General features: G+C 41.9%; 1 protein-coding gene across 2 annotated transcripts; it reads left to right on the plus strand.

Annotated features, from left to right (window-relative positions):
* The first annotated feature begins 2,223 nt into the window (after positions 1-2,223).
* On the plus strand, positions 2,224-27,427 carry RNF20 (ring finger protein 20). 2 transcript variants are annotated; one of them, XM_080819759.1, is made up of 20 exons: positions 2,224-2,575; positions 3,662-3,816; positions 7,969-8,136; positions 8,252-8,399; positions 8,553-8,735; positions 12,831-12,949; positions 14,673-14,819; positions 14,994-15,071; positions 15,261-15,380; positions 16,710-16,889; positions 17,664-17,799; positions 18,134-18,255; positions 18,374-18,744; positions 19,931-20,048; positions 20,657-20,806; positions 23,596-23,808; positions 24,877-25,002; positions 25,160-25,300; positions 25,961-26,062; positions 26,314-27,427. In XM_080819759.1, exons 2-20 carry the CDS (start codon positions 3,688-3,690, stop codon positions 26,488-26,490), a joined length of 2,928 nt encoding a protein of 975 aa, XP_080675885.1. In that variant the 5' UTR covers positions 2,224-2,575; positions 3,662-3,687; the 3' UTR covers positions 26,491-27,427. The 2 variants fall into 2 exon arrangements, with proteins under 2 accessions (XP_080675885.1, XP_080675886.1); XM_080819760.1 differs by having other exon boundaries at positions 2,457-2,575; positions 3,666-3,816.
* The last annotated feature ends 76 nt before the right edge of the window (positions 27,428-27,503 follow it).

Consider the following 27,503-nt stretch of genomic DNA (forward strand, 5'->3'; position numbering starts at 1 on the left):
AACAGAAAAAGAAGAGGAAGCACTACTCAGTTCTAGGCAATGTGACAATGCAAGAATACAAGAATATACAAACATGTTAAGAGTTTCAACATTTTCAAGAGGAGTTGATAATCTGAATTTTTATGTCAAATATCCTATTTTATTTTTGTTTTGTTTTAAAGATTTTATTTATTTATTTGTTTATTTGTCAGAGAGAAAGAGCGTAAGCAGGGGCAGCAGCAGGCAGAGGGAGATGCAGGCTCCCCACTGAGCAGGGAGCCTAAGGCAGGACTCAATTCCAGGATCCTGGGATCGTGACCTGAGCTGAAGGCAGGGGCTTACCAGGCTGAGCCACCCAGGTGTCCCTCAAATATCCTATTTTAAATGTTGGAAACTAAGTTCGTTTTTGTTTTTAACCACAAAAGGCAACAAGTACTGTCCAAAATAAACACAGCTTATCTGTTGACAAAATATAGCCTGTGAAACTCTAGTTTACAAATTTTGGATAGAAGAACCATTGCCTGTCATTCAGTGGTCCTGAGTATGCAAGGCTTATCAAGAACTAAGCAGCCAAAGGAGGGAGATCAGAGAGTCAGTGTCATTCTTATGCAATACATTTCAGCAGGTGTGTCTGATGGCACGATCAGCCAAGATGATCTTGGCTTCGTGAGGATTGAAATCCACCTTGAGCCAGCGGTGAGTGAGAGCAGAATTTATTGAAGAGAGCAGATACAGACAGAGCTTCCAGGAAACTCAGAAGGGAAAGGAACATGAATCTTGTCTTCGTTTGGGGTCTGGGGTATTATTCAGGATGGTGGTCTGCTGTATGTGTCCTCTTGGGTATCCAGGTACTGATTAGAACAAAGACAAGGGCCCAGGTGTTATTCCTTGAAACCAGGGGGTCCTGGTGTTTAGTCTAGCTCTGGTGGTCTGGAGCACTCTAATAATAGCTTCCTCCAGTCATTCTCACCTGGTCCTTCCTTAGATGTTATCTGTACTAGAGAAATCACTAACTCCTTGTCCCTTATGAAGAGAACATAATGCTATTTGCATTACAATATGTAAAGTGGAGTGGGGTGGAGATCCTAGCAAGAATAGAAGCAGGAAAAAGAACAAAAAGCAGATCTCTATGGAGTCCTTCAGTTTCCCTATCTCAGGTCCCCAAACACAGTTCTCAGGCTTGTGCTTCACTCAACAAAATCTGAATTCCACTGGAGCCAGTTACTCCTTTCCTGACTAGGCAAACTACTCTGCTACCCAAACTACAAGCACTTGTTTATCTTCTTACTTCATGCACAGGTTAAGACCCTGTGGGTATAGGGACCAAAGTCTTCATACTACCAGAAATCCAGCGTGGCCTAGGTTTGATCCTTTTTTCAAAGCTGCCTGAATTCCTTTGGTTCATTTCCTTTTCTTTTGCTAAGATACAGCTATCTTTCTTGCATTTCTGAGCCCCTATCTGATGTCATTAGTTCTGTGAGGCATACAGTTTTTTTTTATTGATAAGTTAGATTGATTACCTTCCTATCATTAAAACATAGGCATTTAGCTTAATTGAATGGGAAATAATTTGTTACTAAAAATCAATCCCTAATTATCTTAAACTAATGTTCAGATCAGAAACTACTTATTGATTTATGTTTCTTATCTTCTCCCTGGTCACTTTTCTGTTCCAAAGAAGCAAAAAGCAGTAACTGCACCTTAGCGTCTTGGGGGTGTAAGAGCGATGGAGGACCGCTTTTAAAAAATGACCATGCCGGGCGCCTGGGTGGCTCAGTGGGTTAAGCCTCTGCCTTTGGCTCAGGTCATGGTCTCGGGGTCCTGGGCTTGAGCGCCCCATTGGGCTCTCTGCTCAGCGGGGAGCCTGCTCCGCTTCCCCCCCCCCCACGCCTGCCTCTCTGCCTACTTGTGGTCGCTGTCAAATAAATAAAATCTTAAAAAAAAAAAAAAAAAAGACCATGACAGCCCCTACCCTAGAAGGACCAAAACTCCCCCAAATAATTCTAATGTGTTGGCAGGACCGTATATACTTCCCTGTAGGAACCTACAAGCCCCGAAACCCATCAAATCGTTTGGATTTTCTCCAGGAGGTTTTCAGCACAAACGCGCCGCGAGTAACAACTTCCTGAGGTGCCCGAGGCTAGTTCTCTCCGCCCGGAGATTGACAGGCCCATCGGCCAATCGGCAGTCCGAACGAGTCTCCATAGCACCAGTAATAGGCAATAGAACAAGGCACTTTATTTCAGTAGAAAAAACGAGGTCGCAGTAACACAGGCCAAGAAGCCGAAAAAGTCGGAAGCCCTTTCGCCCACGCCAGCGGGGACACCGCGCAGGTTGAGGTCGGCTCCCTCGCGTTGCTACGGAGACGGCACCTGCTTCCGGGCGCTCGGCGCCCTTGCGGGGCGTCACTTCCGCTCGGCGGTGCTGAAGCGCCTTCCTTTCTTCTTTCCCTTCTTCCTTTCCTTGGCCCCGCTTCCCGGAAGCTTCGATGGGTCCTCGCCTGCGGGTCAGGGGTGAGACGTGGGGGCGCTGAGCGGACCTTGGTGAATAACTGCTCGAGTTCCGCTGCTCAGCGGCGCGAGTTGCTAGAACCCAGGTTAGACCTCGGGCGAGGGCGCTGCGGGACTGTGCGGGCCCTCGGGGATCTCCACCCTCTCCGGCTCCGGGGCTTCCCTCTCTTGGCCCTGCGTTTGGCGGCGCGGGCGGCTGGGGTCTTTGCCTCCTCGCGAGTCGTGTTGCGGCCCCTGTCTTGCCCCTCTGTGTCCTCTCTCACTCAGGTTACTGCCGCCAGGAATCCCTTCTGGAGCTTGAATCGGAAGCAGGGTGGTGTGTAGTCTCGGTGATGGCAGGGCTGCGTTCTGCAGCAGCAAGTGCTTTAGCATCCATTTCTCCTTCTTTGAGCTCCGAAACCCTGGGAGGCAGTTTAGGTAGCCAGAATATTTGTTCGCCTCTGCTGTACGTAGGGGGAAACCGAAGCCCTTGGGAGAACTCCTTCAAGGCAACCCGGCTCCCTGAGAGGTAGAATTGTGATTCAGTGTCAGGTCTAGGCTCTCCTTAGGGTTGCACGACATCATGAGGAGAACGTTTGGGAATAGGAAAGGAACTGCAAATAGAAGAAAGGGAGCTAGTTTTTCTGAGTGCATTCTTCGTGTTAGGCATTGTGCTACGTTCTTTCTATACATATTCATTCCTTGAAAGGGGCACGGTAATTATATACTCTTATTCTTGGCTTGGGAAATTGAGCCTCAGTGGTGATACACTACTTGTTCAATCTTAATGATTTAATAGACATTTCTGAGATCTCTTTCAGCTCTGTGTTTTTTTCCAACACAATAGAATTAGTTCCTTTCCTAATCAAACTATTTTTCTGATTCTGACATTTCAGGAAGTGAGATTTCTCTGACATTTTTCTTGGTGTCTTCATCCTTTGCCCACTGTCTTATTTCTTATCAGCACCCTATTTAGAAATTGGTGGTTGTGTAAATTCAGCCCTGACTCTTACTCCACAGTTTACTTTTTTCTTTCCAAGAGGAATTTGGAGATTGTGTCACTTGGTATGAAGTTAATGGATTTTGGTTAAAAGGCTGGCTAGAAAAGTTGCTAGTTTTTACACTGTGGGTGGTTTCTTTATTGTTGCTCTTGCATGTCTTACCTACATTTCTGAGGGTTTTTTCCCCTCCAGGCAGACTGCTGTCATCTGGTGCCAAGATGTCAGGAATTGGAAATAAAAGAGCGGCTGGAGAGCCTGGCACATCCATGCCTCCGGAGAAGAAGACAGCTGTTGAAGATTCAGGGACCACAGTGGAGACGATTAAGCTCGGTGGTGTCTCTTCAACGGTATGTGGAAACAGTGCCATGAGAGAGAGAGAGAGTGTGTGTGTGTGTGTTTTGTTTTGTTTTTGTCAATTGCAACCTCAAAGTAAGAGTTTATGGAAGCCTTTTGGTGTAAGAGAAATTTATTTGACAAGAAGAGGGAAATAGCCAGAAGTAGGTGAAATGATGTGGTCAGTTCTGAAAAGAGTATATTGACATTTGGTCTTTATTTTCAAAGGTATGCTTCTCATCTCTGGTGAGTGTGGTGCCTGATACACCTCGATTATAGGCATTAGCAGTGGGAACTGTACATTCATTTTTCATTCACTGAAAAGTTAGATGCTAGGTGCTAAGAGGCAGTGTAGCGAAATCACTGAGAGAATGGTGAAGGGTCAGGTCTGAGTTCAGACAACCTGGAATTTACCCTCAGTGCTACCACTTCTTAGCTGTTCACTTTTCTCTTTTCTTCCCTGTGCCTCTTCTCCTTGTGTATAAAATGTTATTATTGTACCTACCTCATTGGGCTGTTGAGAGGATTAAATGAAAGAGCCCCTGTTAAACAGACTTAAAACATTACCTTTAATATGGTAAGTATGCAGTATGTTTGAGCTATTGATAATTATTATGGGGCTAGATATTATGAATGTAATGGTGAATAAAATAGACTCTGTCCTTGCTGTTATGGAGTTGACAGTTTCATTAGACTGTTACATACCAGAAGCTTAGAGTAATGTTATATGTCCATTAGACATCAGAAGCTCACTGTAATAGGTTTGGATTTAGATCAGGAGTCTGTGTTCTGGAACTCAACCATGGGTATATGGTGTTAAAATGCTTTACATTTGTATAGCTTATAAAACCCCATCTCTTACTTATTTGAATTAGGCTTAGGATCAGGGAGAATAATGGGAACATTCAGAGTAAATTATTGATGAAGTGTCATTATTCTCTCTGGGGTTCATCTACTCTGTACTTTGCCAGGAGGTGATTTTGTCTTAACACTGAATCACATCATGCATCCCAAGGACATTTGCTAACTCAATAAATATAAATATTTGTTGAGCATCTGTTGTTTGCCAGAACTATGCTTTACACTAAAGACAGCCCCTGGACTTCAGGCTGTCAGGTGGCAATGCCAACTGAGCAGATTGTTCTAATGTTTATGGCGTGGGATATGTTCTTCATAGGGATGAATATAGTCCAATGCTGTAAGAGAAGCAGAGAGGATACATCCTGGTTTGGATCTTATCCACAAGGTAGTGAGGAGCCGTTGTAAGGTCTTAAGCAGGAGAGTAACATGTTGTCACTTATGCTTGGAGAATAGATAGTAGAGGAGCAAGGTTTATCAGTTCAGTTAGCAGAGTTGTTCCCTCATTTCTTCTCCCTCTTTTCCTTTCCATTTCATCTCTCTAAGGGTAGGGAGCTGGGGCATATATCCACTAATTCCTGCCGCAGTTGGTTGAAGGTTGTCCTTAAAGGCAATAGCTTTTCCTCTGCACTTCAAGGTTGCTGTAGTGAGCCAGCTGAGGTGTGGAACAAAAAATGAAAAGACTCTGGGTGGCTTGAGGTAGGAACACTGGGGGTGTGGATGGAGCTCTCCACCATGGCTGTGTTGAAGTCTGGCGGGCTGACGGGACATGGCATGGGGCATAAAAGTGTCCACAGCAAGAGGCTGTTGCGGTAATCTTGATGAGGGATCATGGTGACCTGGGTCACTGTGGTGGTAGTATTGACAGATTTGCTAATGGATTGGATGAAGTTTATGAGATCCCAGAATTTTGGAAGTATGGACTGTCCACTTACTGAGCAAGGGAAGAGTATGAGAGGAGCAGATTTTTTGGGAAGCTGTGGAGGATGAGGGAGGAGTTTGATTTTGGACATTCAAGTTTGGGAAAGTTACTAGACATCTGAGCGGGTAGGTGGCTGGATACCACAGTCTGCTGTCTGAAGAGAGGTCTGGGCTAATGCTGTGCATTTGGGAGTCATCATTTTGTAGGAGGTATTTAAATCCATGAGACTAGAGGCTCTAAGTGTAGATAAGGAAGAGGTTTGACGGACAACAGAGCCCTTGAGCACTGATATTGACTGATATTTTCATGTCAAGGTGATGAGAAGAGACTGACCAAAGAGACAGAAAATGAAGTAGGAGGAGAACAAGAGACAGTGGGGGCCCAGAAACCAAATAAAGAGAGTGTTTAAGGAAGGAGTTGTTCAGGTGCTGCTGATGGTTTGAGTAAGGGGAGCATTGAGTAAGGGGAGCACTGAGACATTAGGTTGAGCAGTAGAGCCTTAGTGAGACCTATGTTCATGGAGTGGTGGTTCTAGAAGCCTGATTGCAGTGAGCTGAAGAGAAGAGAAGAGGAATTAGGGAAAAGAGGGGAGAGACCATGCCTTGCAAGAGTACTAATACAAAGCAAGACACAGAAAATGGGGCATTAGCCAGAGGAAAATATGGGGTTGAGGGAAGGTTTGTTTTGTTTTCAAAGTAGGAGCTATTACAGCATGTTGATTGAAATGATTTGGTAGAGATGATCAAGTTGACGAGATAGCAGAAAGAGGAGGTGGTTGTTGGTGTGATTTCCACGAATAGGGGAGAGAGCATGTGGTATAACGCATAGGTGGGGAATTGGCCTTAACTAGGAGCAGGGGCAGTTGATCTGTAGCAACAAAGAGGAAGGCTGTGGATGTAAGTTCAGTTGTAGGTAGGTCCGTAGCTGCAGTTATGAGCGATAGCTGTGGACATTCTCTTCTGATTGCTTCTATTTTTTTTTCAGTGAAATCAGAGGCGACTCATCTGAGAGTGAGGATGGGGGAGGAAGTGTTGGAGGTTGACGAGACAGGAGAAGGTATGAAGTAGTCATCTTGAAGAGGGAATGGACTAGGGTATTTTTGCTGGCGAGCACTGAGGACTTACTTGACTCTGTGATCATGAGTTTAAAGTGAGCCCAGGCAGCATGGTACTTTATGTTTTGTGGTCACGTTCAGCTGCATGGTTGTAGGCCTGTAGGAGTGGAGATTTGGATGTTACGAGGGGTGGGGTTTTTACCAGGTAAGTGTGAAGAAGAAGCAAGGAAGGAGGAGGTTACAAAAGGTCGTGATTGTGACTTATTGCAGAATTTAAGTTCAATAAAGAAGGGAGTGAGGAAGTGAGAGGAGTGAAGGATGGGAAAGATACAGAACCAATGGATTATAGATCTTGGAGGAGGTGAAGACCTTTAGGAGTCAGGACACTAGAGAGAGTGAGCTAGAAAAGTACGTGGTGTTTGTGGAGAATGGGGTGTTTGAAATTGAGCTTATGAAGAGTGTACACATATAGCTAAGATTAAGAATAACTGGGAGTTTGATGGCTGAGAGAGGCAGAGGACAAGATCATTGAAGGAAAGATAGTGAACGACTTGATGATTTGAGATACAGGAAAGATAATCTATATGGGAATTGAAATCAGTAAGAACTGTGATAGGAGTAGCATTTGAGAGTGTAATAAGCTAGGTGCTAAGTCTTTAGGAAACGTGGCGAGGTGATCTGGGCATTTATAGAGTAGTGCAGGAAGGCAGTGTAGCAGGTGGTGCAGACCAGTGCATGGGCTGTAAAGCTAGGAGGTTTTGGGGAGGCAGGTCGGCTAATGGCCTGGAATGGCAGGCCATTAGAGAACAAGGAGGATGCCTGCCTGTCCCCAGGCCCCGTGCTGGAGCAACTTAAGGAGCAACAGAATTCTCATCCGGGTTTCAGTTAGAACAAGAAGGGGAAAGGAGGGCTCAGAGAAGAGGTTGAGGATTTCATTTATTAGTAGGATTAATAGTATTAATAGCTGTACATTTGGGAAACTCTTGACTAATTTGACATATCAAGAATGTTTTAACCAAAATGGAAGAGAGAAAATAGAAGCAACACAAGAAATTGATGCTCTAATAAACAGTTCTTACTTTAAAATATTCTTGAATTCCTAGGTGAAGTAAAAATGTAATCCTTTCCAATCCTTTTCTTTGCCTGGGATACTCACCCAGTGCAGATTCTTTCCTTCCTCTGTTCCTACTTACTCAATTATTTGTTGTATGATTTTTAAAGATAAATAGCTTTAGTCATAGGAAATTACTAATTAATATGATCCTGTTGAATTTAACAGCAGATTTGCCCAATTTCTTTGTGGAGACTAATAAGATTGGTTTCCTGGGGCAGGAGGAGCTAGACATTCGTACACTGCAAACCAAAAATCGCAAGCTGGCAGAAATGCTGGATCAACGGCAGGCCATTGAAGATGAACTCCGTGAGCACATCGAGAAACTGGAACGAAGACAGGCCACCGATGATGCCTCACTGCTGATTGTCAACCGGTACTGGAGTCAGGTAGCTCACTCGTTTATTTGCTCAGATTTTTGAGTATTTTTGTTTGCCTTAGCACTCTCTTCATTTCCCAAGTTGCGTCCTTTCGTTTTTCATAACCATGCCCACCCTCCTCCAGTTCGATGAAAACATTCGTATCATCCTTAAACGCTACGATCTGGAGCAGGGCTTGGGAGATCTCCTCACGGAGAGAAAAGCCCTTGTCGTGCCGGAACCAGAACCGGACTCTGATAGCAATCAGGAGCGGAAAGATGACCGAGACAGAGGTGAGTATTTGTGGTGCCTGCTACTACCACGTGCTGTGTGGGTTTCTGAAGTAGAGCTTTGCTTTCAGGATTTCCATTTGAGGAAAGAAAGAAGATTTTGATATTTCCAGTTTTATAACGTTGACAGCTTCTTTTTCCCCCCTGTGTCCTCAGGGGAAGGGCAAGAGCCAGCTTTCTCTTTCCTTGCTACTCTGGCCAGCAGTTCCAGCGAGGAAATGGAATCTCAGCTGCAGGAGCGTGTGGAGTCCTCCCGCCGAGCTGTGTCCCAGATTGTGACGGTCTATGATAAATTACAAGAAAAAGTGGAGCTCTTATCACGGAAGCTGAACAGTGGAGGTGAGGCTGGGAGACTGGGAGAAGAAGCGGGAGGAATCAGAGCTCTCTTTGCACGCTGATTTGTAGTTGCAGACTTAATGTATTTATTTTAGATTCCATTCCTTGGGATACAATCTCCAGTATTTCCAATAATACTAGTAATGTCTTTGCTATGGCATGTTAGTATTTTCCAAGTTCTTCATATTTTGAGCCACATAACGGTCCTGTAAGTCGCTGAGGAAAGCTCCATTCTGATACGCTCTGTTAATTAAACACTTTTATAGGTAGCAAAATTAATTTCACTGTTTAAGGAGTAGCTGTGTTTTGGGATATTTTAAATATTGGTAATTACACTTAAAAATATTTTGTTTATAAGATGTTGAACTTTGACTTCAAGAGTCAGGTTTTTTTTTTTTAAGATTTATTTATTTGTTTTTAAAGATTTATTTATTGGAGATTGAGAGAGCATGAATGAAAGAGCATGAACTGGGGCAGGGGCAGAGGGAGAAGCAGGCTCCTTGCTGAGCAGGGAGCCCAACTCGGGACTCAATCCCAGGACCCTTGGATCATGACCTGAGCCAAAGGTAGATGCTTCACCAACTGAGCCACCCAGGTGCCCGTAAAGATAATTATTTATTTGAGAGAGAGAGAGAGAGAGAGTGTGGGGCAGGGGGGTGGGATGGGCAGAGGGAGAGGGAGAGAATCTTAAGCAGACTCCATGCCCAGCATGGAACCCAACCCAGGGCTCAGTGTCACGACCCTGAGATAATAACCTGAGCCGAAGTCAAGAGTCAGACACTTAACTGAATGAGCCACCCAGGCGCACCCCCAAAGAGTCAGTTTTGATATGTTCTTGTTTTTTATTTATCTGTTATCTCTAATATTTTTTTTAAAAGATTTTATTTATTTATTTGGCAGACAGAGATCACAAGTAGGCAGAGAGGCAGGCAGAGAGAGAGGAGGAAGCAGGCTCTCCACGGAGCAGAGAGCCAGATGCCGGGCTTGATTCCAGGACCCTGGCATCATGACCTGAGCCGAAGGCAGAGGCTTTAACCCACTGAGCCACCCAGGCACCCCATCTCTAATATTTTCGAAAAGAGTTGGCTTAGGTTTTAGAGTTGTTAGATGGTCTCTGTGTTTAAAAAGATAAAAGAGGGGTGGCTGGGCAGCTCAGTTGGTAAGTGTCCAACTCTTGATTCTGGCTCAGGGTCATGAGATTGAGCCCTGCAGTGGGCTCCATGTGCTTAAGATTCTTTTGCTCCCTCTCCCTTTCCCCCTCCCCCCTCAAAAAAAATAAAATATTATATGAATGGAGAAGTGTTTATTCGAAATAATTATGTTATAGTCAGTGTTAATGGAGAAACTTAAAATTGTACATTATATAGTTAAGTATTTGTGTAGCCAGGTTGCATCTTCTTAAATGGCCTGATTTCACATTTTTAATAATCATGGTCTAGTTGTAATAGCATAATTTCTGTGATTATTAAGATGTTTAACCTTTTGGGGTGCCTGGCTGGCTTAGTAGAGCATGTGACTCTTGATCTCAGGGTTGTGAGTTCAAGTCCCACATTCAGCCCGGAGCCTACTTAAAAAAAAAAAAAAAAAAGATGTTTAACCTTTTGTTTCTGATAGTAATATGTTGAATGTAATGAACCATTGGGCAGGCAAATAAGAATTTTTAAATTATTATTATTATTATTTTAAGATTTTATTTATTTGAGAGAGAGTGAGAGAGAACATGAGAGGGGAAAGGGTCAGAAGGAGAAGCAGACTCCCCGCTGAGTTGGGAGCCCAATACAGGACTTGATCCTGGGACTCTAGAATCATGACCTTGAGCGAAAGGCAGATGCTTAACTAACTGAGCCACCCAGGTGCCCTCTGTAATTTTTTTTTTTAAGATTTATTTGAGAGAAAGGGCAAGTGAGCAAGAGAGATCAAGAGAGCAAGCACAAGCAGGGTGGAGGGAGAGGAGAAACAGATTACCCGCTGAGCAGGGATCCTGATGCAGGGCTCAGTCCCAGGAATCTGAGCCTAAGGCAGACGCTTAACCAACTAAGCCACTCAGGCGCCCCTACTCTTAATTTTTTTAAGGCTACTTGGCTAAATTGTCAATAGAATTAAAAGGTGAGGGATGTAAAAGACTTGTGAAAATTTGATGGGAAAGGGTTTCTTTTGCTTTTCCAATAATATATTTGTATATTTGTGTATTTTATTATTTGGATACCAGTTTTGGAATATACTAATCAGAAATACATAAGAGTAGACTATAGTTGTCCTCCCATCCCACTTCTCAAAAATGATCATTTTGTAAGCAGTGTGGTTCGTGTCCTCCCAGTCTTTTTTATTCATATGTTATATCCTCTTGTGGGTTCTGTCTCCTGGTGCAGTGCCTTGGCTCACTCTTCGTTTCTCTAGTGTCTAGCACTGTATCTGGTATCTAGTGCGTGCTTAGTTGTGATGAACGAGTGGCTATAAATCCTCCCTGTCACCTAATGTAAACTGAGCTGGGTGTTACTTCTTTCTCCCTTGGCTGTACTAGAACAGTTGGATGGTGTGGTTAAATCCTGTAATATGCCACATGGATGAACTGTGTGTATCATGATACATACTGTATGCATATTATATGTAGGTAATATACCATCTGCAGAGATTATGCCAGTGTTAAACTTGATTTTATAAATGAATATCAAGTAAAATAATTGGTACATTTAAAAAGGAACTGAAATGGGTAGTATACTGAACAGTATTTTAAAATTATTTTTGATGCCATGCATTTTAGAGTTTAAGTTCAAATAAAAATGTTAATTATAAGTTATAAATCACCAAGTTATTTTTTGTAGCATAAAAGGCAATTGCTGTTGATAAGCTGAACTTGCTAAAAGATAAAGATCTATAAAAGATGAATTATAGCATCAACTATACCTTTTTGGCAGTTCATTTTTTCCCGCCATGTTTATTTTATCCTTGGATTCAAAAGAATTGCATTTATCAGCTTGTTTATTAATTCAGTAAGTATTTATTGAGCTCTTATTGTATTCTAGGACTTGTTCTGAGTATCTCAGAATATTAAAAGGACTAAAATTCAGCTCCTAGTTCTTAACTTGGGTTATGAATCACTTTAAGAGCTTTTGGAGCGTATGTTTTTTGGCCCTGCCCATGGGTATTCTTATTTAGTAGGTGTGGGATGGGTCCTAGGGAATTGTCTAATCTTAAAAGTCCCACAAGTAATTCTACAGGCAATCCTGGTTGAAAACCACAAAAACCACCACATGGCTATCCTGTTGTGTATGGTGTTTCTCCACCACATGCCAGAGGGTAGGAGGAAAGCCCACGATTTTTCCTTCTGGTAACTGTCTCTACAGGGCACTATACATCCTGAGAGTATCTGGTTTCACTTGGTAGCATTTGGATTTGAGCATTTATATTTGTGACTCTAATTTTAAACATATTTACTTGGTGTAATAAGTTCTGTATATTTATCTACCTTCTTTGTAAATCGTAGTGTACATTTTGGCTTTTGAGCTTCAGGAGTGCCCCTAGCATCATATTCTGGAATATGTTAAGTAATTCGAGGCTCTTACCTTCATTCTTTGTGATTTTATGGTGGGTGCTCATTTGAGTCAGGAAATTTCTGCCCTCTGCTCCCCCTTCTCTCTTTCAACAGAGAGATGCTGCATGTCGGTGTTAGTGAGTAATAGGAATTTGTGATAGCCTTATGAAATAGAATTTTATTGCTATGAAGACTGATACTGATGAGAGATACCTCTATCTTGTCTACAATTCTAAAATGCAGTTTTTTAGGTGATTGTGTCTTATCCGAATAAAGTTACAGAACCTCCATTTCTTTTCTCACAGCATTTTGACTTTGTAGAAGGGATGAGAGTTAGGTGACTTTGGCTCTGTGTCATCCTCTACTAAAGCACAAGTTTGGCTCATTTCCTTAAGCAAGTCATCTAAGGGCTGGGTACTTAGTCATGTGAAGATAATAAAAACCAACCTACTTCTTGAAGGTTTTCAGGAAAATAAAGTGACATAGCATGTTAGTATTTGGTGGTAGGCACACTTTTAAAATATGAGACTATAGATGTTAAACTAAAGTGTGGTCTGCTCCCTCAGATAATCTGATTGTGGAGGAGGCGGTGCAGGAGCTGAATTCCTTCCTCGCCCAGGAGAACATGAGGCTACAGGAACTGACAGACCTCCTTCAGGAGAAGCATCGTACCATGTCTCAGGAGGTACTTGACCTGAAAGGAGAGATGGTACTTTCTCGTGGCCTGTGGCAGACGTTGATTTAGCATTTTGAGTGCTTTGAGGATCATCTGGCTGTATTTTGAAAGCCTATTTTTATATTAAAGAGCATGCAGGGCAGGCAAAAACAGCCAGATCTGAGAAATCAAAATCTGAGGAAAGGTTAAGGGGAAAAAAATGAATCGAATGTTTCTCCTAGACTTGTGCCTCTGTTAAATAGACAACTTTACAATGTTATTTTTTAGGAAGAAATACCATCATGTGGGGTTTTGTGCAACAGCACAACAATCCCTCAAATAATGAATTACCCCAAATATAAAATACCATGTACTATGTTACTGAGGAATGGGTTGGTAGAAATTGATCTGAGAATGGAACAGTAGGAACTACTGATGATTGATGATGGGCTGGGAACTTGAGAAATGTGGGTTTTCAGTCCAGATTTGGGCATCAATAGTGCCATGACCAAACCACGTCAGGATTTGGGTATTTATTTATTTATATACAGTGATTGAGATAAAATGATAATAGGCCTTTAAGATTTTTTCTGACACCCCTGATTACCATTTCAGTTTAGTTGAAAGGATATTGTGTTGAAATTTGACATATTTTAGTTTGGCCGCCCATACCCTGTGCTTATTGGTAAGTTAGTAGTTACCATCTTCTTAGTGCCTAGCACTTCAGTACTTTAGTATCCTCTCTAATGGTCAAGCAGTTGCCATCTTAACTGCTAAGGGAACAAATTCAAAGAGGTTGGTAACTGGTCCGAACACACAGCCAGCAAGTGATTGAACTGTAATTTGGATGTAGGTGTGTTTTACTTTAAAGCCCATGTTCTTCTTTATGCTCTTATTTTGTAAATTCAAGTGCCAAGGTCCGTGCTGGCTGTTTGCATGAGAATCATCTGGGAAGTTTGTTAATACATGTGGATTCTCGTCAGCCTTAAAAGATATACATAGTAGAGTATAGCAGTGCTTATGAATAGATTGGGGTGTAGTAGAAAAATAGAATAACTTTTTGTAATGTTTGAGACATAATTTAGGTCTGATAGAGATGAGAAGGTTCATGTCTTCTGGCCCTTTCCCAAATCTCATGTAGCATTACTAAGCTGGAGAGAGACATTGCTTTGCTCAGCTGAGCTGATGTCCACCGTGGCTTTCGTGGCTGACGGTTGATGTCACCTGTCAGCTGGTGGGGAGCTCACAGTGGTGGGTTGTCCCCCAGAAAGCCTGCATGTTGCTGTGCCAACGTGGCAGTGTCAGGGCTGGGCTTCTTACATGGCACCTGTCTTCTTCCAGAGAATGAATGTTCCAAGAACAGCAGGCAGAACCTGCATGGCCTTTGAGACATAGCCTCAAAGTTATGTAGCATCATTTCCACTGGGTCACTGAACTTAACTCAGAGTTCAAGAGGAGGGCCAGTGCCACCACTGCTGAAGACTTTGGGGACCATTTTTTAAAACCAACACAAAGGGTATATATTAATGTGAACATGTAACAGTTTTGTAATTAGAGTTTTCATGATTTTATTTTTAGATTCATGCATTGGGAAGAAGGTGAAGCAGCTCCAATTTAATTTTGTCTATAATGTTGCATAAGCAAGGGTTAATTTTGTGAGATTTGGGATGTAAGGTAGTGATGGAAGGTATTGCTTTTCTAACTCGGTCTTTTTTTGGCTTTCTTTTTCTGGATGCCTGTCTTTGGGTTGTAGTTCTCTAAGTTGCAGAGTAAAGTGGAGACAGCTGAGTCACGAGTGTCTGTCCTTGAGTCCATGATCGATGACCTGCAGTGGGATATTGACAAAATTCGAAAGAGGGAACAACGACTCAACCGCCACTTAGCAGAAGTTCTAGAGCGGGCAAGTGCTTTTTCATTTACAGTTTAGAGACTAGGTTCATTTTTAAAGAGTCTACTCAGAAAGGATGGACCCAGGTAGTAGTACCTGGGAACAAAATGGACTCTTGAAAGTACTTTGGTTATCAGAGTAAAATTTTAGGGTCTTCTCTCACTAAAATCTTTGTCCTTCCTATAGGTGAATTCGAAAGGCTATAAGGTATATGGAGCAGGGAGCAGTCTCTATGGCGGCACGATCACTATCAATGCCCGGAAGGTAAGATGCGTGACTCACTTGGGACATGTTTGTGACCTCGTGTCAGCTGTCGTGCTTGGTACTTAGGAGTTCACAAGTGGCAGAGTGGGGTTGTGCTAGAAGAATGGGAAGGTGAAGGTGGAAGCTTAGGAATGGGAATGATATAAAAATCCTTTTTGCTCATTTTGCTATTTTCCTTCTTCTCTCCAGTTTGAGGAAATGAATGCAGAGCTTGAGGAGAACAAAGAGCTGGCTCAGAACCGTCACTGTGAGCTGGAGAAACTTCGGCAAGACCTGGAGGAGGTTACCACCCAAAATGAGAAGCTGAAGGTAGGAGACGCCTTTCTGAAGGGCCGTAAAATGAAACTTTTCACTGATCAATTCACATACATACTGGTTGGCCCTCAGAACTTAGGAGGGAAAAGAAAAATGTGGGTTTTGTTGGTATGTCTGTTTATTTACTTGTTAGTTATACTGTGCCTTGTTCTGAAAAGTATCTAAGACAACCTATAAAGATATATGTAGATGGAATCAAGGTGCTCTAACTTAGGAATTGTTGAGAAAAATGAGTAGGGTAAACTGGGGTGATAATCCAAAATGGATTAAAAAAAATGGGGCTCATGTACAAGTTCTGTGCAAGGAGCACATAAATCTTGTAGCAGGCAGGCTACTCAGTGTCCATAATTGCCAAATGTGGGTCACAGAATTTGACTCTGCTGTTCCTAGCTGCCAAAACAGAAAAAGAAACATGATCAGTGATGGTTCCTGTTGGTTTTCAAACCTGCCTGTTAGAATTTTCTCTCACTATGTTCTTGGGGGCCGGGAAGAAAATGGATCCTGAAAGTCTTCCTGCCCCTCTTTCAGTCATAGCCACATGTCTTTTATAATTTTATATGTTTCTAGGTAAATAAAGGTGTTCGAACTAAAAAACAAAGCAAAACCAAACCAAACCAACCTGAGTTAAATCAGTTAAAGTGAGTAATTAAAGCAAGCCGTTGCTTAAGAGAAGCATAACTATTTTTAATCCAGTATTGAAAATATATTTCTCTGTGACTGTTAATAAAAGAACAAGTTAGTGATGGGGGTCCTTAACTGTGTTTTAAGAATTAAACATCCTGACAAATTTCATAGGGTTTTTCTGTGTCCCCAGGTCTGACAAATTTCATAGGCATCTTCTAATGTCATTGGTGTAGGTTGATATATAACGTGAAATACATGTCAATTAGAACAATTCTTGGGTGGAGAACACAGGTACCTGGTGTCACCTCTTGGCTGGTCAGATTTAATTTGATATAGATTTTACAGAACTAGAAGGGTGGGCAAATACAATCCATAATCTTCATAAGGAAGATGGGTGGCTTAGACGGTTAAGTGCCTGCCTTTGGCTCAGATCATGATCCCAGGGTCCTGGGATCAAGTCCCTCATCTGGCTCCCTGTTCATTGGGCAGCCTGCTTCTCCCTCTGCCTGCCGCTACCCCTGAATGTGGGTTCTTGCATGCTCTCTCTCTCTCTGACAAACAAACAAAATCTTAAAAAACAAAAACCAAACAAAAAAAGCTTGTCTCAACTGCACAGGACATCATTGAGTTTAAGGTTTTATTTCCTATCTGGCATCCATGCTAGCTTCTGCTTCTGACTGGCTTTTGGGCCCTCCTCAGGTGGAACTGCGGAGCGCAGTGGAGGAGGCAGTTAAGGAGACCCCAGAGTACCGCTGTATGCAGTCGCAGTTCTCTGTCCTGTACAACGAGAGTCTGCAGTTGAAAGCGCATTTGGATGAGGCTCGGACACTGCTTCATGGCACCAGGGGGACCCACCAGCGCCAAGTTGAGCTCATTGAGGTAATAGCCTCACTTTGTCTTCTGTATATAAGCTTTTCTGCCTCATAAATTTTATAATTTTACCCTCATGCGAGTGATTATTGCTCGTTCAGCAAGTATGTATGGAGTGGCCGTAGGTCTTTACTCTGCTGGATGGCGGGCATCCCGCCATTTGGGATCAGAGAGTCTCGCGGGCTGAGTAGTGACCATTAGAATGAGGTGTGGGACAACAGACGTGTACCCAAAAGAGGCAGTGATAAAGGAGACAGAGCACCTGATTTCCTGTGGCAAGAATAGTGGGTAGAAGCTGCCTTACCATTTATAAACCATTATAGCGTGTTGGGGCAAATGTAAATACTTTTTTTTAAGGCAAAAACTTTGATTCATGTGTTCAACTCTATACCTTCCATAGTCCTTAAGATAATATTTGTTGTCATAGTTGGTCTTTTACTGTATGTCTGACAAATGAATTGAATTTAATATGTCTTACCTTACATACATTTATATTCTGTTTTATTTTTTAGTACTCCTTGTAAATTATAACATTCTCGCAGGTAGGGACATTTTCCCTCATTTCTGTAATATCCTTCCAGTTCTCAAATCAGTTTTTTTAGCTGCCTGGTGCTCATTAAATATTGATTGAGTGGGAACTTTTCAGAGTAATCCCTCTTAGTGTTTCACTTTTTTTTCTTCTTAGATCCTTACAGGTCAAAATTAGGAAACATATTAATAGAACATGATGATGTTTCCACGTTTGGATAAGAGTTTTTGATTGGTTCCCTTTTTTGTGCGTAGCGAGATGAGGTTAGTCTTCATAAGAAGCTGCGGACCGAAGTGATCCAGCTGGAAGATACGCTGGCCCAGGTCCGCAAGGAGTATGAGATGCTGAGGATAGAATTTGAGCAGACGCTGGCCGCCAATGAACAAGCAGGTATGAGTATTCTCACTCCACCTTGCAGCTTGCTGCAAATGCCTTTCTTAAACTTCCTTAAACAACATAATGTGGTTCATCTGGATTTGACAGTGTTAAGTGGAGCTCAGATGTCTTAAAGACCCTTAATCAAACCCTGGAATTCATTCTGGCTCACAGCCTGGGTGTTTGTTTTTCAACTCAGATTGGCCAGTTTTGTTTTCTGAGGAGGAGGTCTCTTTCTTTTGGTAATTTCCCCTGTTTCTCAGAGGGCCCTGATGTGTTCTGCACTTTGTCTTCTTGTGCCTTTGCCCTTGTCACAGTTCTTCCTAACATTGCTGCTGCTGTATTTCAGGCCCCATCAACCGGGAGATGCGCCACCTCATCAGCAGCCTCCAGAATCACAACCACCAGCTGAAAGGCGAGGTCCTGAGGTACAAGCGGAAACTGAGAGAAGCCCAGTCTGACCTGAACAAGGTAACCAGGAGGGGTCAGACAAGTGTGAGCGGCTGTTCTGTTTGCATGGCCGGTTTCGAGGGAGCCGAGTGGGGTGGTTGCCGTCAGTCACGCGCTTCCTTCCCTCCTTTGTCCCCAGACACGTCTGCGCAGCGGCACTGCCCTCCTGCAGTCTCAGTCCAGTACTGAGGACCCGAAGGACGAGCCCACGGAGCTGAAGCAAGATCCTGAGGACTTAGCTGCCCAGTCCTCCGCAGCAAAGGCATCTCAGGAAGAAGCCAGTGAAATCAAGTCCAAACGGGACGAGGAAGAACGAGAACGAGAAAGGAGGGAGAAAGAGAGGGAGCGAGAAAGAGAGCGGGAGAAGGAAAAGGAGAGGGAACGAGAGAAGCAGAAACTGAAAGAGTCAGAGAAGGAAAGAGACTCTGCTAAGGATAAAGAGAAAGGGAAACATGACGATGGGAGGAAAAAGGAAGCAGAAGTTATCAAACAGTTGAAGATTGAACTGAAGTAAGAGCAGACTTTAGAGTAACTGTTTCTGACTCAGAAGCGGAGGTTAGGACATCATGCATGCAATGTTTGGTGGAGGGCGTGACTTCCAGGCCGTCATAGTATCTCGGGTGTATCTAAATGTACAATTAATTGTGCTCTCAATTCTTAATCAAGTGTGCAGTCAAAATGGCTTGGGTGGGCTAGTGCGGAGTCTGGCTCGGTGGTCAGGGCTCAGTGAGCCCTGCACTTGCAACCTTATTCTTCATGAATCCAAATTATAGGACAGGGTGTCATGACTTAAGCAATACTCATGAGAATTATTGAAATTAACTGCTGGCAGATTGCTGGCATCAACTGTAATTTAAATCATAATGGGTAGAGTTTGTATCACTCTAATTTGAACAATGTTGGTCTGTTTACTCGGCAGTTAACTAGTTTGTGTATGTATCAGATCATTTTAAGAGATGTCTTAGGTTTATTCCTGCAGTCATTGAAATGGTAAGACAGACCTGTCGTAAATGAAACACCAACATAACATCACATTACTGCCTCTTGTCTTCCTGCATAACCAGTAGAACTGGTTACATCTTGCTTCCCATTGGTCATGGTTGTGCCTTTATTGATACTTGGATTTGAAGGACAACTGTGCTCAAAACATTTGAGTTTCTTTGGTATATAAAAGCATAGTTAAGAGGTTGGATAATTTGGTAGGAGGTGAAGTTTCAGTCTTCAGCTGATGGCTCATCACTCCGCTATCAATGCTCGTTTTCTCCCTTTTTTTCTATTTCTTCCTCTTGATCTCTTTAAGGCAAATACTTTTTTCAAGTATAGTATCAGAATTATCTGGGTGACTTATTTAAAATATATTCCTGGACCCCATTACAGACCTATCTCAGTTTCTAAGAGTGGGGCCCCAGAATTTTGCCTCTTTAAGTAGGGCCACAGGTGTTTATTTTATAACTTTATGTTGGAGAACTTGGTGTGAAGGGAGAAATTATTCCATTAGTCAGCTTGCTTTTCTGTAGTTTCCGAGTATATCCACAAGTTTCCTGATGGTCTGTGAGAAGTATTATCTTTTAGAGCTGTGATGTAAAGTGTACATGGAACTGTTGTAAATTATTTTGCACAATTCCAAATTCCCTTGCTCTGATGTCCTGTGTTTTCTCATTACACCCTTCCCTTTCCTCTACCATCCTCATCATAGGAAGGCACAAGAGAGCCAAAAGGAGATGAAACTATTGCTAGATATGTACCGCTCTGCCCCGAAGGAACAGAGAGACAAAGTTCAGCTGATGGCAGCTGAGAAGAAGTCTAAGGCAGAGGTAATCTAGTCTGCCATTACCTGTCATTCTGGTTATAGTCTGCATTTGTGGGATTTTCCTTCACATTTCTGAAGGATGTAGTTTCTTTCTTCATCTTTAAAGTTAGCATTTAAAACTCAGCAGCATTTTCCTCCCTTTCAGAGACCATCTAAAATAAAACAGATTTCTGTATTCTGCACTAGGTGGTAAGGTATATCACAATTTCTGGGAATAGAAGTAACCTTTTCAGACTTTTTATTCTCTCTTTTCCATTAATGCTTTTCCCATAAATCACTGTTACAGTGAGTCACGTTTCAGATTACTTTTGGGAAGAATGTCTTATTCTCTTACAATTTGGAGACCTTAAAAACAAGGGTAAGAACCACTATCCTAAAGAGAGGTGCATATGCACTCGTCACCAGCGTTCCTTATACGAGTGTGTCATGTGGGAATGGAGGGAAGTGACAGCAGTGTTGTGATGTGGCCTGCCAGTATAGCGTTTCTCTCCCTCTCGAATTCTGTCAAGGTTCTTTGGTGTTGTGGGCCCTCCATCTGTGCAGGATCACTTGATTCTTGCAATTGTATTATATCTTTTTCCTCTTGTGTGTGTGATTCCTTACCTTCTCTAGTTGGAAGATCTAAGGCAAAGACTCAAGGATCTAGAGGATAAGGAGAAAAAGGAGAACAAGAAAATGGCTGATGAGGATGCCTTGAGGAAGATCCGGGCTGTCGAGGAGCAGATAGAGTACCTGCAGAAGAAGCTGGCCATGGCCAAGCAGGTGGGCACACTCTCTTTGTGTAGCTAGGTTTTTAAAAAGTACATGTTACTTGACAAGTAAGTTATTGACAGTGCAGTATGCTCTTTCAGTCCAGTCTTTTTCTTTCTGTGAATATGTTTTACTCCTATATGTACGTTTGTTTTTATACTGAAGTCTTTCATTCTTTATTATTTTGTTTTATGTGTTTGTGAGGCAGGAAATTTACTTTTATTTTCAAAAGGGTAGCCAGTTGTTCAAATGTTGTTTATTGAGGGGTCTACCCTTTCTCTGCTGATCTGGAATCAGGGATATAGTGAGTCTAAATGAAAAAAAAAAAAAAGTGTATGTCTTTACATATATATATACATACATATATATACACACACACACACACACGTATATATATACGTGTGTGTGTGTGTGTGTGTGTGTGTATGTATGGTTTTATAGGCATTATGATCACAAATAACGTGCCCCCAAACAGGTTATAAGTAAATAACTAGTATGTTAACTGTGGTTGTTTTGAGGTCATGTAACTTTAGAGAATACTTCTTCTCACAATGAACATATATTTCTTTATTTTTAAGTCCCAGTAAGTTTTATTAACTTTTAATGTTCAATAATAAAGATACCAGAAATGGAAAAACTACATATGTTCACTGTGAGGAACATTTTCATTGTATCTAAGAAATAACAAAATGGCAAAGTGAAGGAGTTTTAGATTAAGTACCTTGAAAAGAGGAACTTTATTAGAACCTGTATGCATTTCTTTGATTAAAAAAATGGGATTTTGGCTTTTCTTAAATCTGGTGATTTCCAGTTTTCTCTCTCTTGCTCTTTCTTTCTTCCTTTTTTTTTTTTTTTTAAGGTACAGTGAGAGAGAGAATACAAGCAGGGGGAGTGGGAGAGGGAGAAGCAGACTTCTGCTGAGGAGGGAGCCCGATGTGGGACTTGATCCCAGGACTCTGGGATCATGGCCTGAGCCAAAGGCAGACGACTGAGCCACCCAGGCACTCCTCTTGCTCTTTTTAAAAACATAATTATTATTGGGGTGCCTGGGTGGCTCAGTTGGTTAAGCATCTGACTTCGACTTAGGGCCTGATCCCATGGTCGTGGGATCAAGCCCTGAATTGGGCTCCTCTCACTGTGGGGAGTCTGCTTGTCCCTATTCCTTTGCCCCGCCCCCCTCTTGTGCACATGTACACTCCCCCCCCCCCGCATGAGTAAATAAAATCTTTAAGAAAAATAAAAAAATAAAAATTATCAGGAAATTGTACTACTATAGGTTCTAGTAAGAAGTGGAGTGACATTATAAATTTAGTATTATCCCAATACAAATACTGATTTTTGGTTTTGTTGATTTTGGCACTAAGACCAATTTTAAAGTACAAATGGAAAAGCACACAAGAATAGCCAATAAAACCGAACAAGGAGAGCAGTGGCAGTTCCTCTCTCAACCAGGTATAAAAACAGGAAGTTTCAGGAGGTAAGATAGCTTGAGACTAATAGACTGCTAGGACTGATTAGAAAGTCCAGAAATAGACCAGAGTACACGTGTGTATTTAGTATGTGCCAAAGGTACAGTTTAAAGTCAGTGGGGAAAAGGAAGAATATTAAATGCGGAAGGGCAAAAAGAAATACTAATACTGGGAAAAAGTTGCATATATACTCAGACACTCTACACAAGGATAATTTGCAAATGGATTATAGCTGTAATATTAAAGAAGCTAATCCATTTGGGGCACCTGCGTGGCTCAGTCGTTAAGCATCTGCCTTCAGCTCAGGTCGTGATCCTAGGGTCCTGGGATAGAGCCCTACTTCGGGCTCCCTGCTCAGCGGGAAGCCTGCTTCTCCCTCTCCCACTCCCCCTGCTTGTGTTCCCTCTCTCCCTGTCACTCTCTCTATAAAATAAATAAATAAAATCTTCAAAAAAAATTTTAATCCATTAGAAGAAAACAAATTCCTTTATAAGTCTGGAATGGCGAAGACCTTTTTTTTTTCTTTTAAAGATTTTATTTATTTGACGTTCAGACTGAGCCACCCAGACGCGCCCTGGTGGAGACCTTTTTAACTATTAATAAAAGTTTAAAAAATATGAAAAGAATTGATAATTTCAACTTAAAAAAGCCCACAAAACTTCTGTCTGGCAGAAACCACTATTTGCAAAGCTGAAAGACAAATGACAAGCAGGGAGAAAATATTTCTAACTCTTAGCACAAAAGAGCTTATCTTGCTACTATTTAAAAACTCCCCAGAAATGATAGAAAGGAAAACCCAACACCTTAGTAGAGGAATAGGCAAAAGATGTGACTCGTTCACAGAAAAGGATACCAGTGGCTCTTACACATCTGAAAAGATGTTCAGTCTCCTCATAACACAAAATATAAGTAAAAAATATTTTTAGGTACTGTTCTTCACCCATCAGATTGTTGTACAGTACAGCTGGAAAGTCTGTAGTGAAATCTGATACAGTTGTGGAAAAGTGTGAGAAAATGTGAGGTTTCATGATAGAAGTTCTCTTCACCAAGGGCTATTTGATCAGTTTGCTACATTGGTGTGTAGATTTGTCTGTTCTAACCAGACCTGAATACAGATCAGCTGAGCATCAGACCATCGGTGCCAGTGGCTTCAGATAATAAGGGCTTCTTTTGTATTCCTTGGGCTAACCTAAGTGACAAAACTAAGCTGCTTAAAACCGAGTCTGTCGGCAGGTTACTTTATTTTTGAATTAACACAGAAAATTCAGTTTCCAGTGCTCATTTGGAGTTAGAAGATCCTATTAAAATGAGGGTTCTTTCTCCATATTTTAGGAGGAAGAGGCTCTCCTCTCGGAGATGGATGTTACAGGCCAGGCCTTTGAAGACATGCAGGAGCAGAATATCCGTTTAATGCAGCAGTTGCGGGAGAAGGATGATGCAAATTTCAAGCTCATGTCCGAGCGTATCAAGTCCAATCAGATCCACAAGCTACTTAAAGAAGAGAAGGAGGAGCTGGCTGACCAGGTTTTGACTCTAAAGACTCAGGTAATTTGAATAGAGCTTGCCAGAATTCTGTTGAAGTAGGGCACTTTCTACATGAAACTCTGCATTAAAAAATGATTATTGTGGTATTTTTTAAAATAAGAAAAAAACCCTAAAAACTTAATTATATTGTTGGCATTCTGGTAAATAAATTATACATCCCTGCAAAGAAGTACACTTTAGCTGTTAAAACAAACAAGGATCTGCTAGTATGGAAAATGTTATTAAGTGATTTTATTATCCCTTTTATGTTAAAAATGTGTATGTCTTTGTGTGTGTGTGCTGTGTATTTTACAAATTTCCGGAAGGCTGTATGAGAAACAGAGTGGTTACCTGATTACCTCTGGATGCTGGGATGAGAGTCCATGGGTGTGTGACTTTACTTTGTACCCTTTCAAGTTGACTCCACTTTGTGCATGCATTTCCTTTTTTTTTCTTTTTTTTTTTTTAAGATTTTATTTATTTATTTGAGAGAGAGAGAGAATGAGAGAGAGCATGAGAGGGGGGAGGGTCAAAGGGAGAAGCAGGCTCCCCGCTGAGCAGTGAGCTTGATACGGGACTCTGTCCCGGGACTCCAGGATCATGACCTGAGCGGAAGGTAGTTGCCTAACCAACTGAGCCACCTAGGTGTCCCTGTGTGTGAATTTTGAGGAAAAGACTGTTTTAGAACGTCTAGCCATTCTGAGAGAAATGGCCTTTGTTTGAGCTATAATTTACATGGTCTAGTGTGAATTGCCAGCCTTTGAGAATTAGTATTGCTGAAGAAGGTGAGTATCTGTAAATGTAATTCCTTTTGCTCTTGGCAACTTGGAAAAGAATTTTCAGTGGTTTCTTAAAACTCTTGCTTGAGCCATCAACCATGACTTTTTTTTTTTTTTTTTTTGGTATGAAAAGGGAAGCTTTTAAGTATTGTGATCTTGCATATATTTTGAAGGGTTCCTGGGTAAAGACAGTGATGGTTTGAGATTTCTAACAGACTCTTTTTGTGGGCCTATGGATTAACAGTGCCTAGTCAGTTAATAGTTTTTTTCTTTCCTGTTTGTGTTAAAAGCTGATTTTTCTTTTTCAAAGGTTGATGCCCAGTTACAGGTAGTAAGGAAGTTGGAAGAGAAGGAGCATCTGTTACAAAGCAACATCGGCACGGGGGAGAAGGAGCTGGGTCTTAGGACTCAAGCCTTAGAGATGAATAAACGCAAGGTAGGATTGCTAACCCTGTCATCTGAAGTGACGGCTGGTCTCAGAGGAGCAAATACGGAGGACACTGATGACATTATAGGTTCACTTTCTTCCTTGGCCCGGATTAACGTCTTGCCTCCCTAGAAATAAGCTGACGCTATTTGTCCACCCCACCTAGGCGATGGAGGCAGCCCAGCTGGCAGATGACCTCAAAGCGCAACTGGAGTTGGCTCAGAAGAAGCTCCATGATTTTCAGGATGAGATCGTGGAGAACAGTGTCACCAAAGAAAAGGACATGTTCAATTTCAAAAGAGCCCAGGCAAGAGCAATTGTGTTTTCTTTACATTTCACCTTTCAGGTATTTTTTGAGCTCTGAAATGTTATGAAGGAATCATTGGTCTAATGTACGTCATCTCCTACTGGATTTTAAGTTCTTTGAGTGACGAGACCAAGTCTGTTTTCCTCACTGCCTTTCCCCCCAAAGCCTGTCATGGTGCCTACCACCTGGTGGGCATGAAATACAGCAACATTATCAAATTAGAGAATTTTAAAGTTCTGTAATTTTTCTATTTTTGGCATGTCAGGTGTATCTCATGATGACTTTCTAGCCTTATCCGTACATCTGTAAGTTATTTTAACCTACTCTTACCTTCAGCTTGAGAGTAATTACCTTAAAATAGTTTATCAAGTTTTTCATCTTTTTTTTGTTGTTGTTTAATTCTTAGACTATATTTTTACAGAACTGCATTGGCAATAGTTAGGTGCAACTAGAGTTTGGTGATAGGATTATGGTTTTGTGCTTAGGAATAAAGAAGGTATTTGCCATTCCAGTTCTCTGCATTCCTAAGAGATAATGGGCCAGGAAAGGACAGAAAGTCCTTTCTTTGCCGAGTAGAAAGTTGAAGTTGGAGCAATTTTTTTTCTTCAGAAATGGCAGGTCTGGGGGAGTATGTCTAATGGGTGTGCTGTCTTACCACAGGAGGACATCTCTCGACTTCGAAGGAAGCTGGAGACCACAAAGAAACCAGACAATGTGCCCAAATGTGATGAGATCCTGATGGAGGAGATTAAGGATTACAAGGTTAGGGAAACTGCCTCAGTGATTTCTTTGTGTCCTTTTTGTTCAGGACTGAAGGGGCCTAATAGACCAGGAGAATAAATATTCAAGTTCTTTACATGAAGGGAACCAGAAGATGGTTTCTTTTAGGGGGGAGGTGACACTCTTGTCTTAGTGCTTAGTGGGTTTCCTGCTTATTTGCCTCCATATGATAGCCACTTGAACCTTTATGGTCGATCAGACTCTGACTTCTCTTTCTTTTTTTTTTTTTTAAGGCACGCCTGACTTGTCCATGTTGCAACATGCGTAAAAAGGATGCTGTACTGACCAAGTGTTTCCATGTTTTCTGCTTCGAGTGTGTGAAGACACGCTATGACACCCGTCAGCGTAAATGTCCCAAGTGTAACGCTGCGTTTGGTGCTAATGATTTCCATCGCATCTACATTGGTTGAGCCAAGCCAAGGGAAGAAGAGGGAATGGCTAGACAGGCACTTCTTCATTAACCACCAAACCTCTACCTCTTCTCTCTTTGACTGTCACCTAAGGGCAGTTTGTCTGTCAACGACCTTTCCTTCACAGACTTTACGTCCATGTTCTCCTCTCTAATAGCTAGATGACTTCAGGGAAAAGGACTGGTAAAGGCAAGTCTTGGGTTTTAGAATGAATTAGAAACAAACAACCCTCATTTGTCTTCCCCACCAGCTTCTTTCTTTCCTGCTTTTAGATTTCTCAGCATTTTCTTCTTCAGGCTTACTGTATAATTTTGGATTCCATTCCTCCTGAAGAAATAAATTGACATTTTTGACACGGAGAAGGGAACAAAGAAGAGTGGAGACATATGGCTATTTTGGGGGGTGAGGGGGATCTTTTAGAAATAAGCTCTCTGTGGGCACAAATATTTCTTGATTTGCGTAGTAAACTTTTTGTAAAGTTGGATTATAAAATGGTATGATTGTGCTATTTTTTCCTGGATGGTTTGAAGCCTTAATGAAATTATGTCCAGGATGATTCAGTCCATTTCCTATTCACTAACAAAGTAACTTGTTAAGGTCAGCTGGGTTCCATGTTGAAGTTATTTAAGTTTTGAAATGTCCTACTCATTAAAAAATCTTATTTCTTGAGGCCAGAATAATTTCAAATTCATTAGCCCTTTTTATCTTACAATGAAATCAAGCTTGGAGAGGATGGGGAACAGGACTGAGATGATGAAGAGATCTTCTGGGTACTCTGGAAACTTGATACAGGGAGGCCTTAGTGAGCTATGAATTACTCTCATCTGCCTCTCAACAGGGATTGCTGTGATCCCTTTTTTCTGGAAGATTCTCTGTAATGTTTCTGTAGGACTTTATACTCCCCAAGCTTCAATTAAAGCAGGATTCAGTTTGCTTTAGTGTTTGTGTTTTTCTTGGGCAGTAGGTGGTTTGGGTTTGGTTATTTACTGTTCCTGACACTTGGCTAGGGAAGT

The sequence above is a fragment of the Martes martes genome (genome assembly GCF_963455335.1).
Source record: "Martes martes genome assembly, chromosome: 12".
Lineage (NCBI taxonomy): Eukaryota > Metazoa > Chordata > Mammalia > Carnivora > Mustelidae > Martes > Martes martes.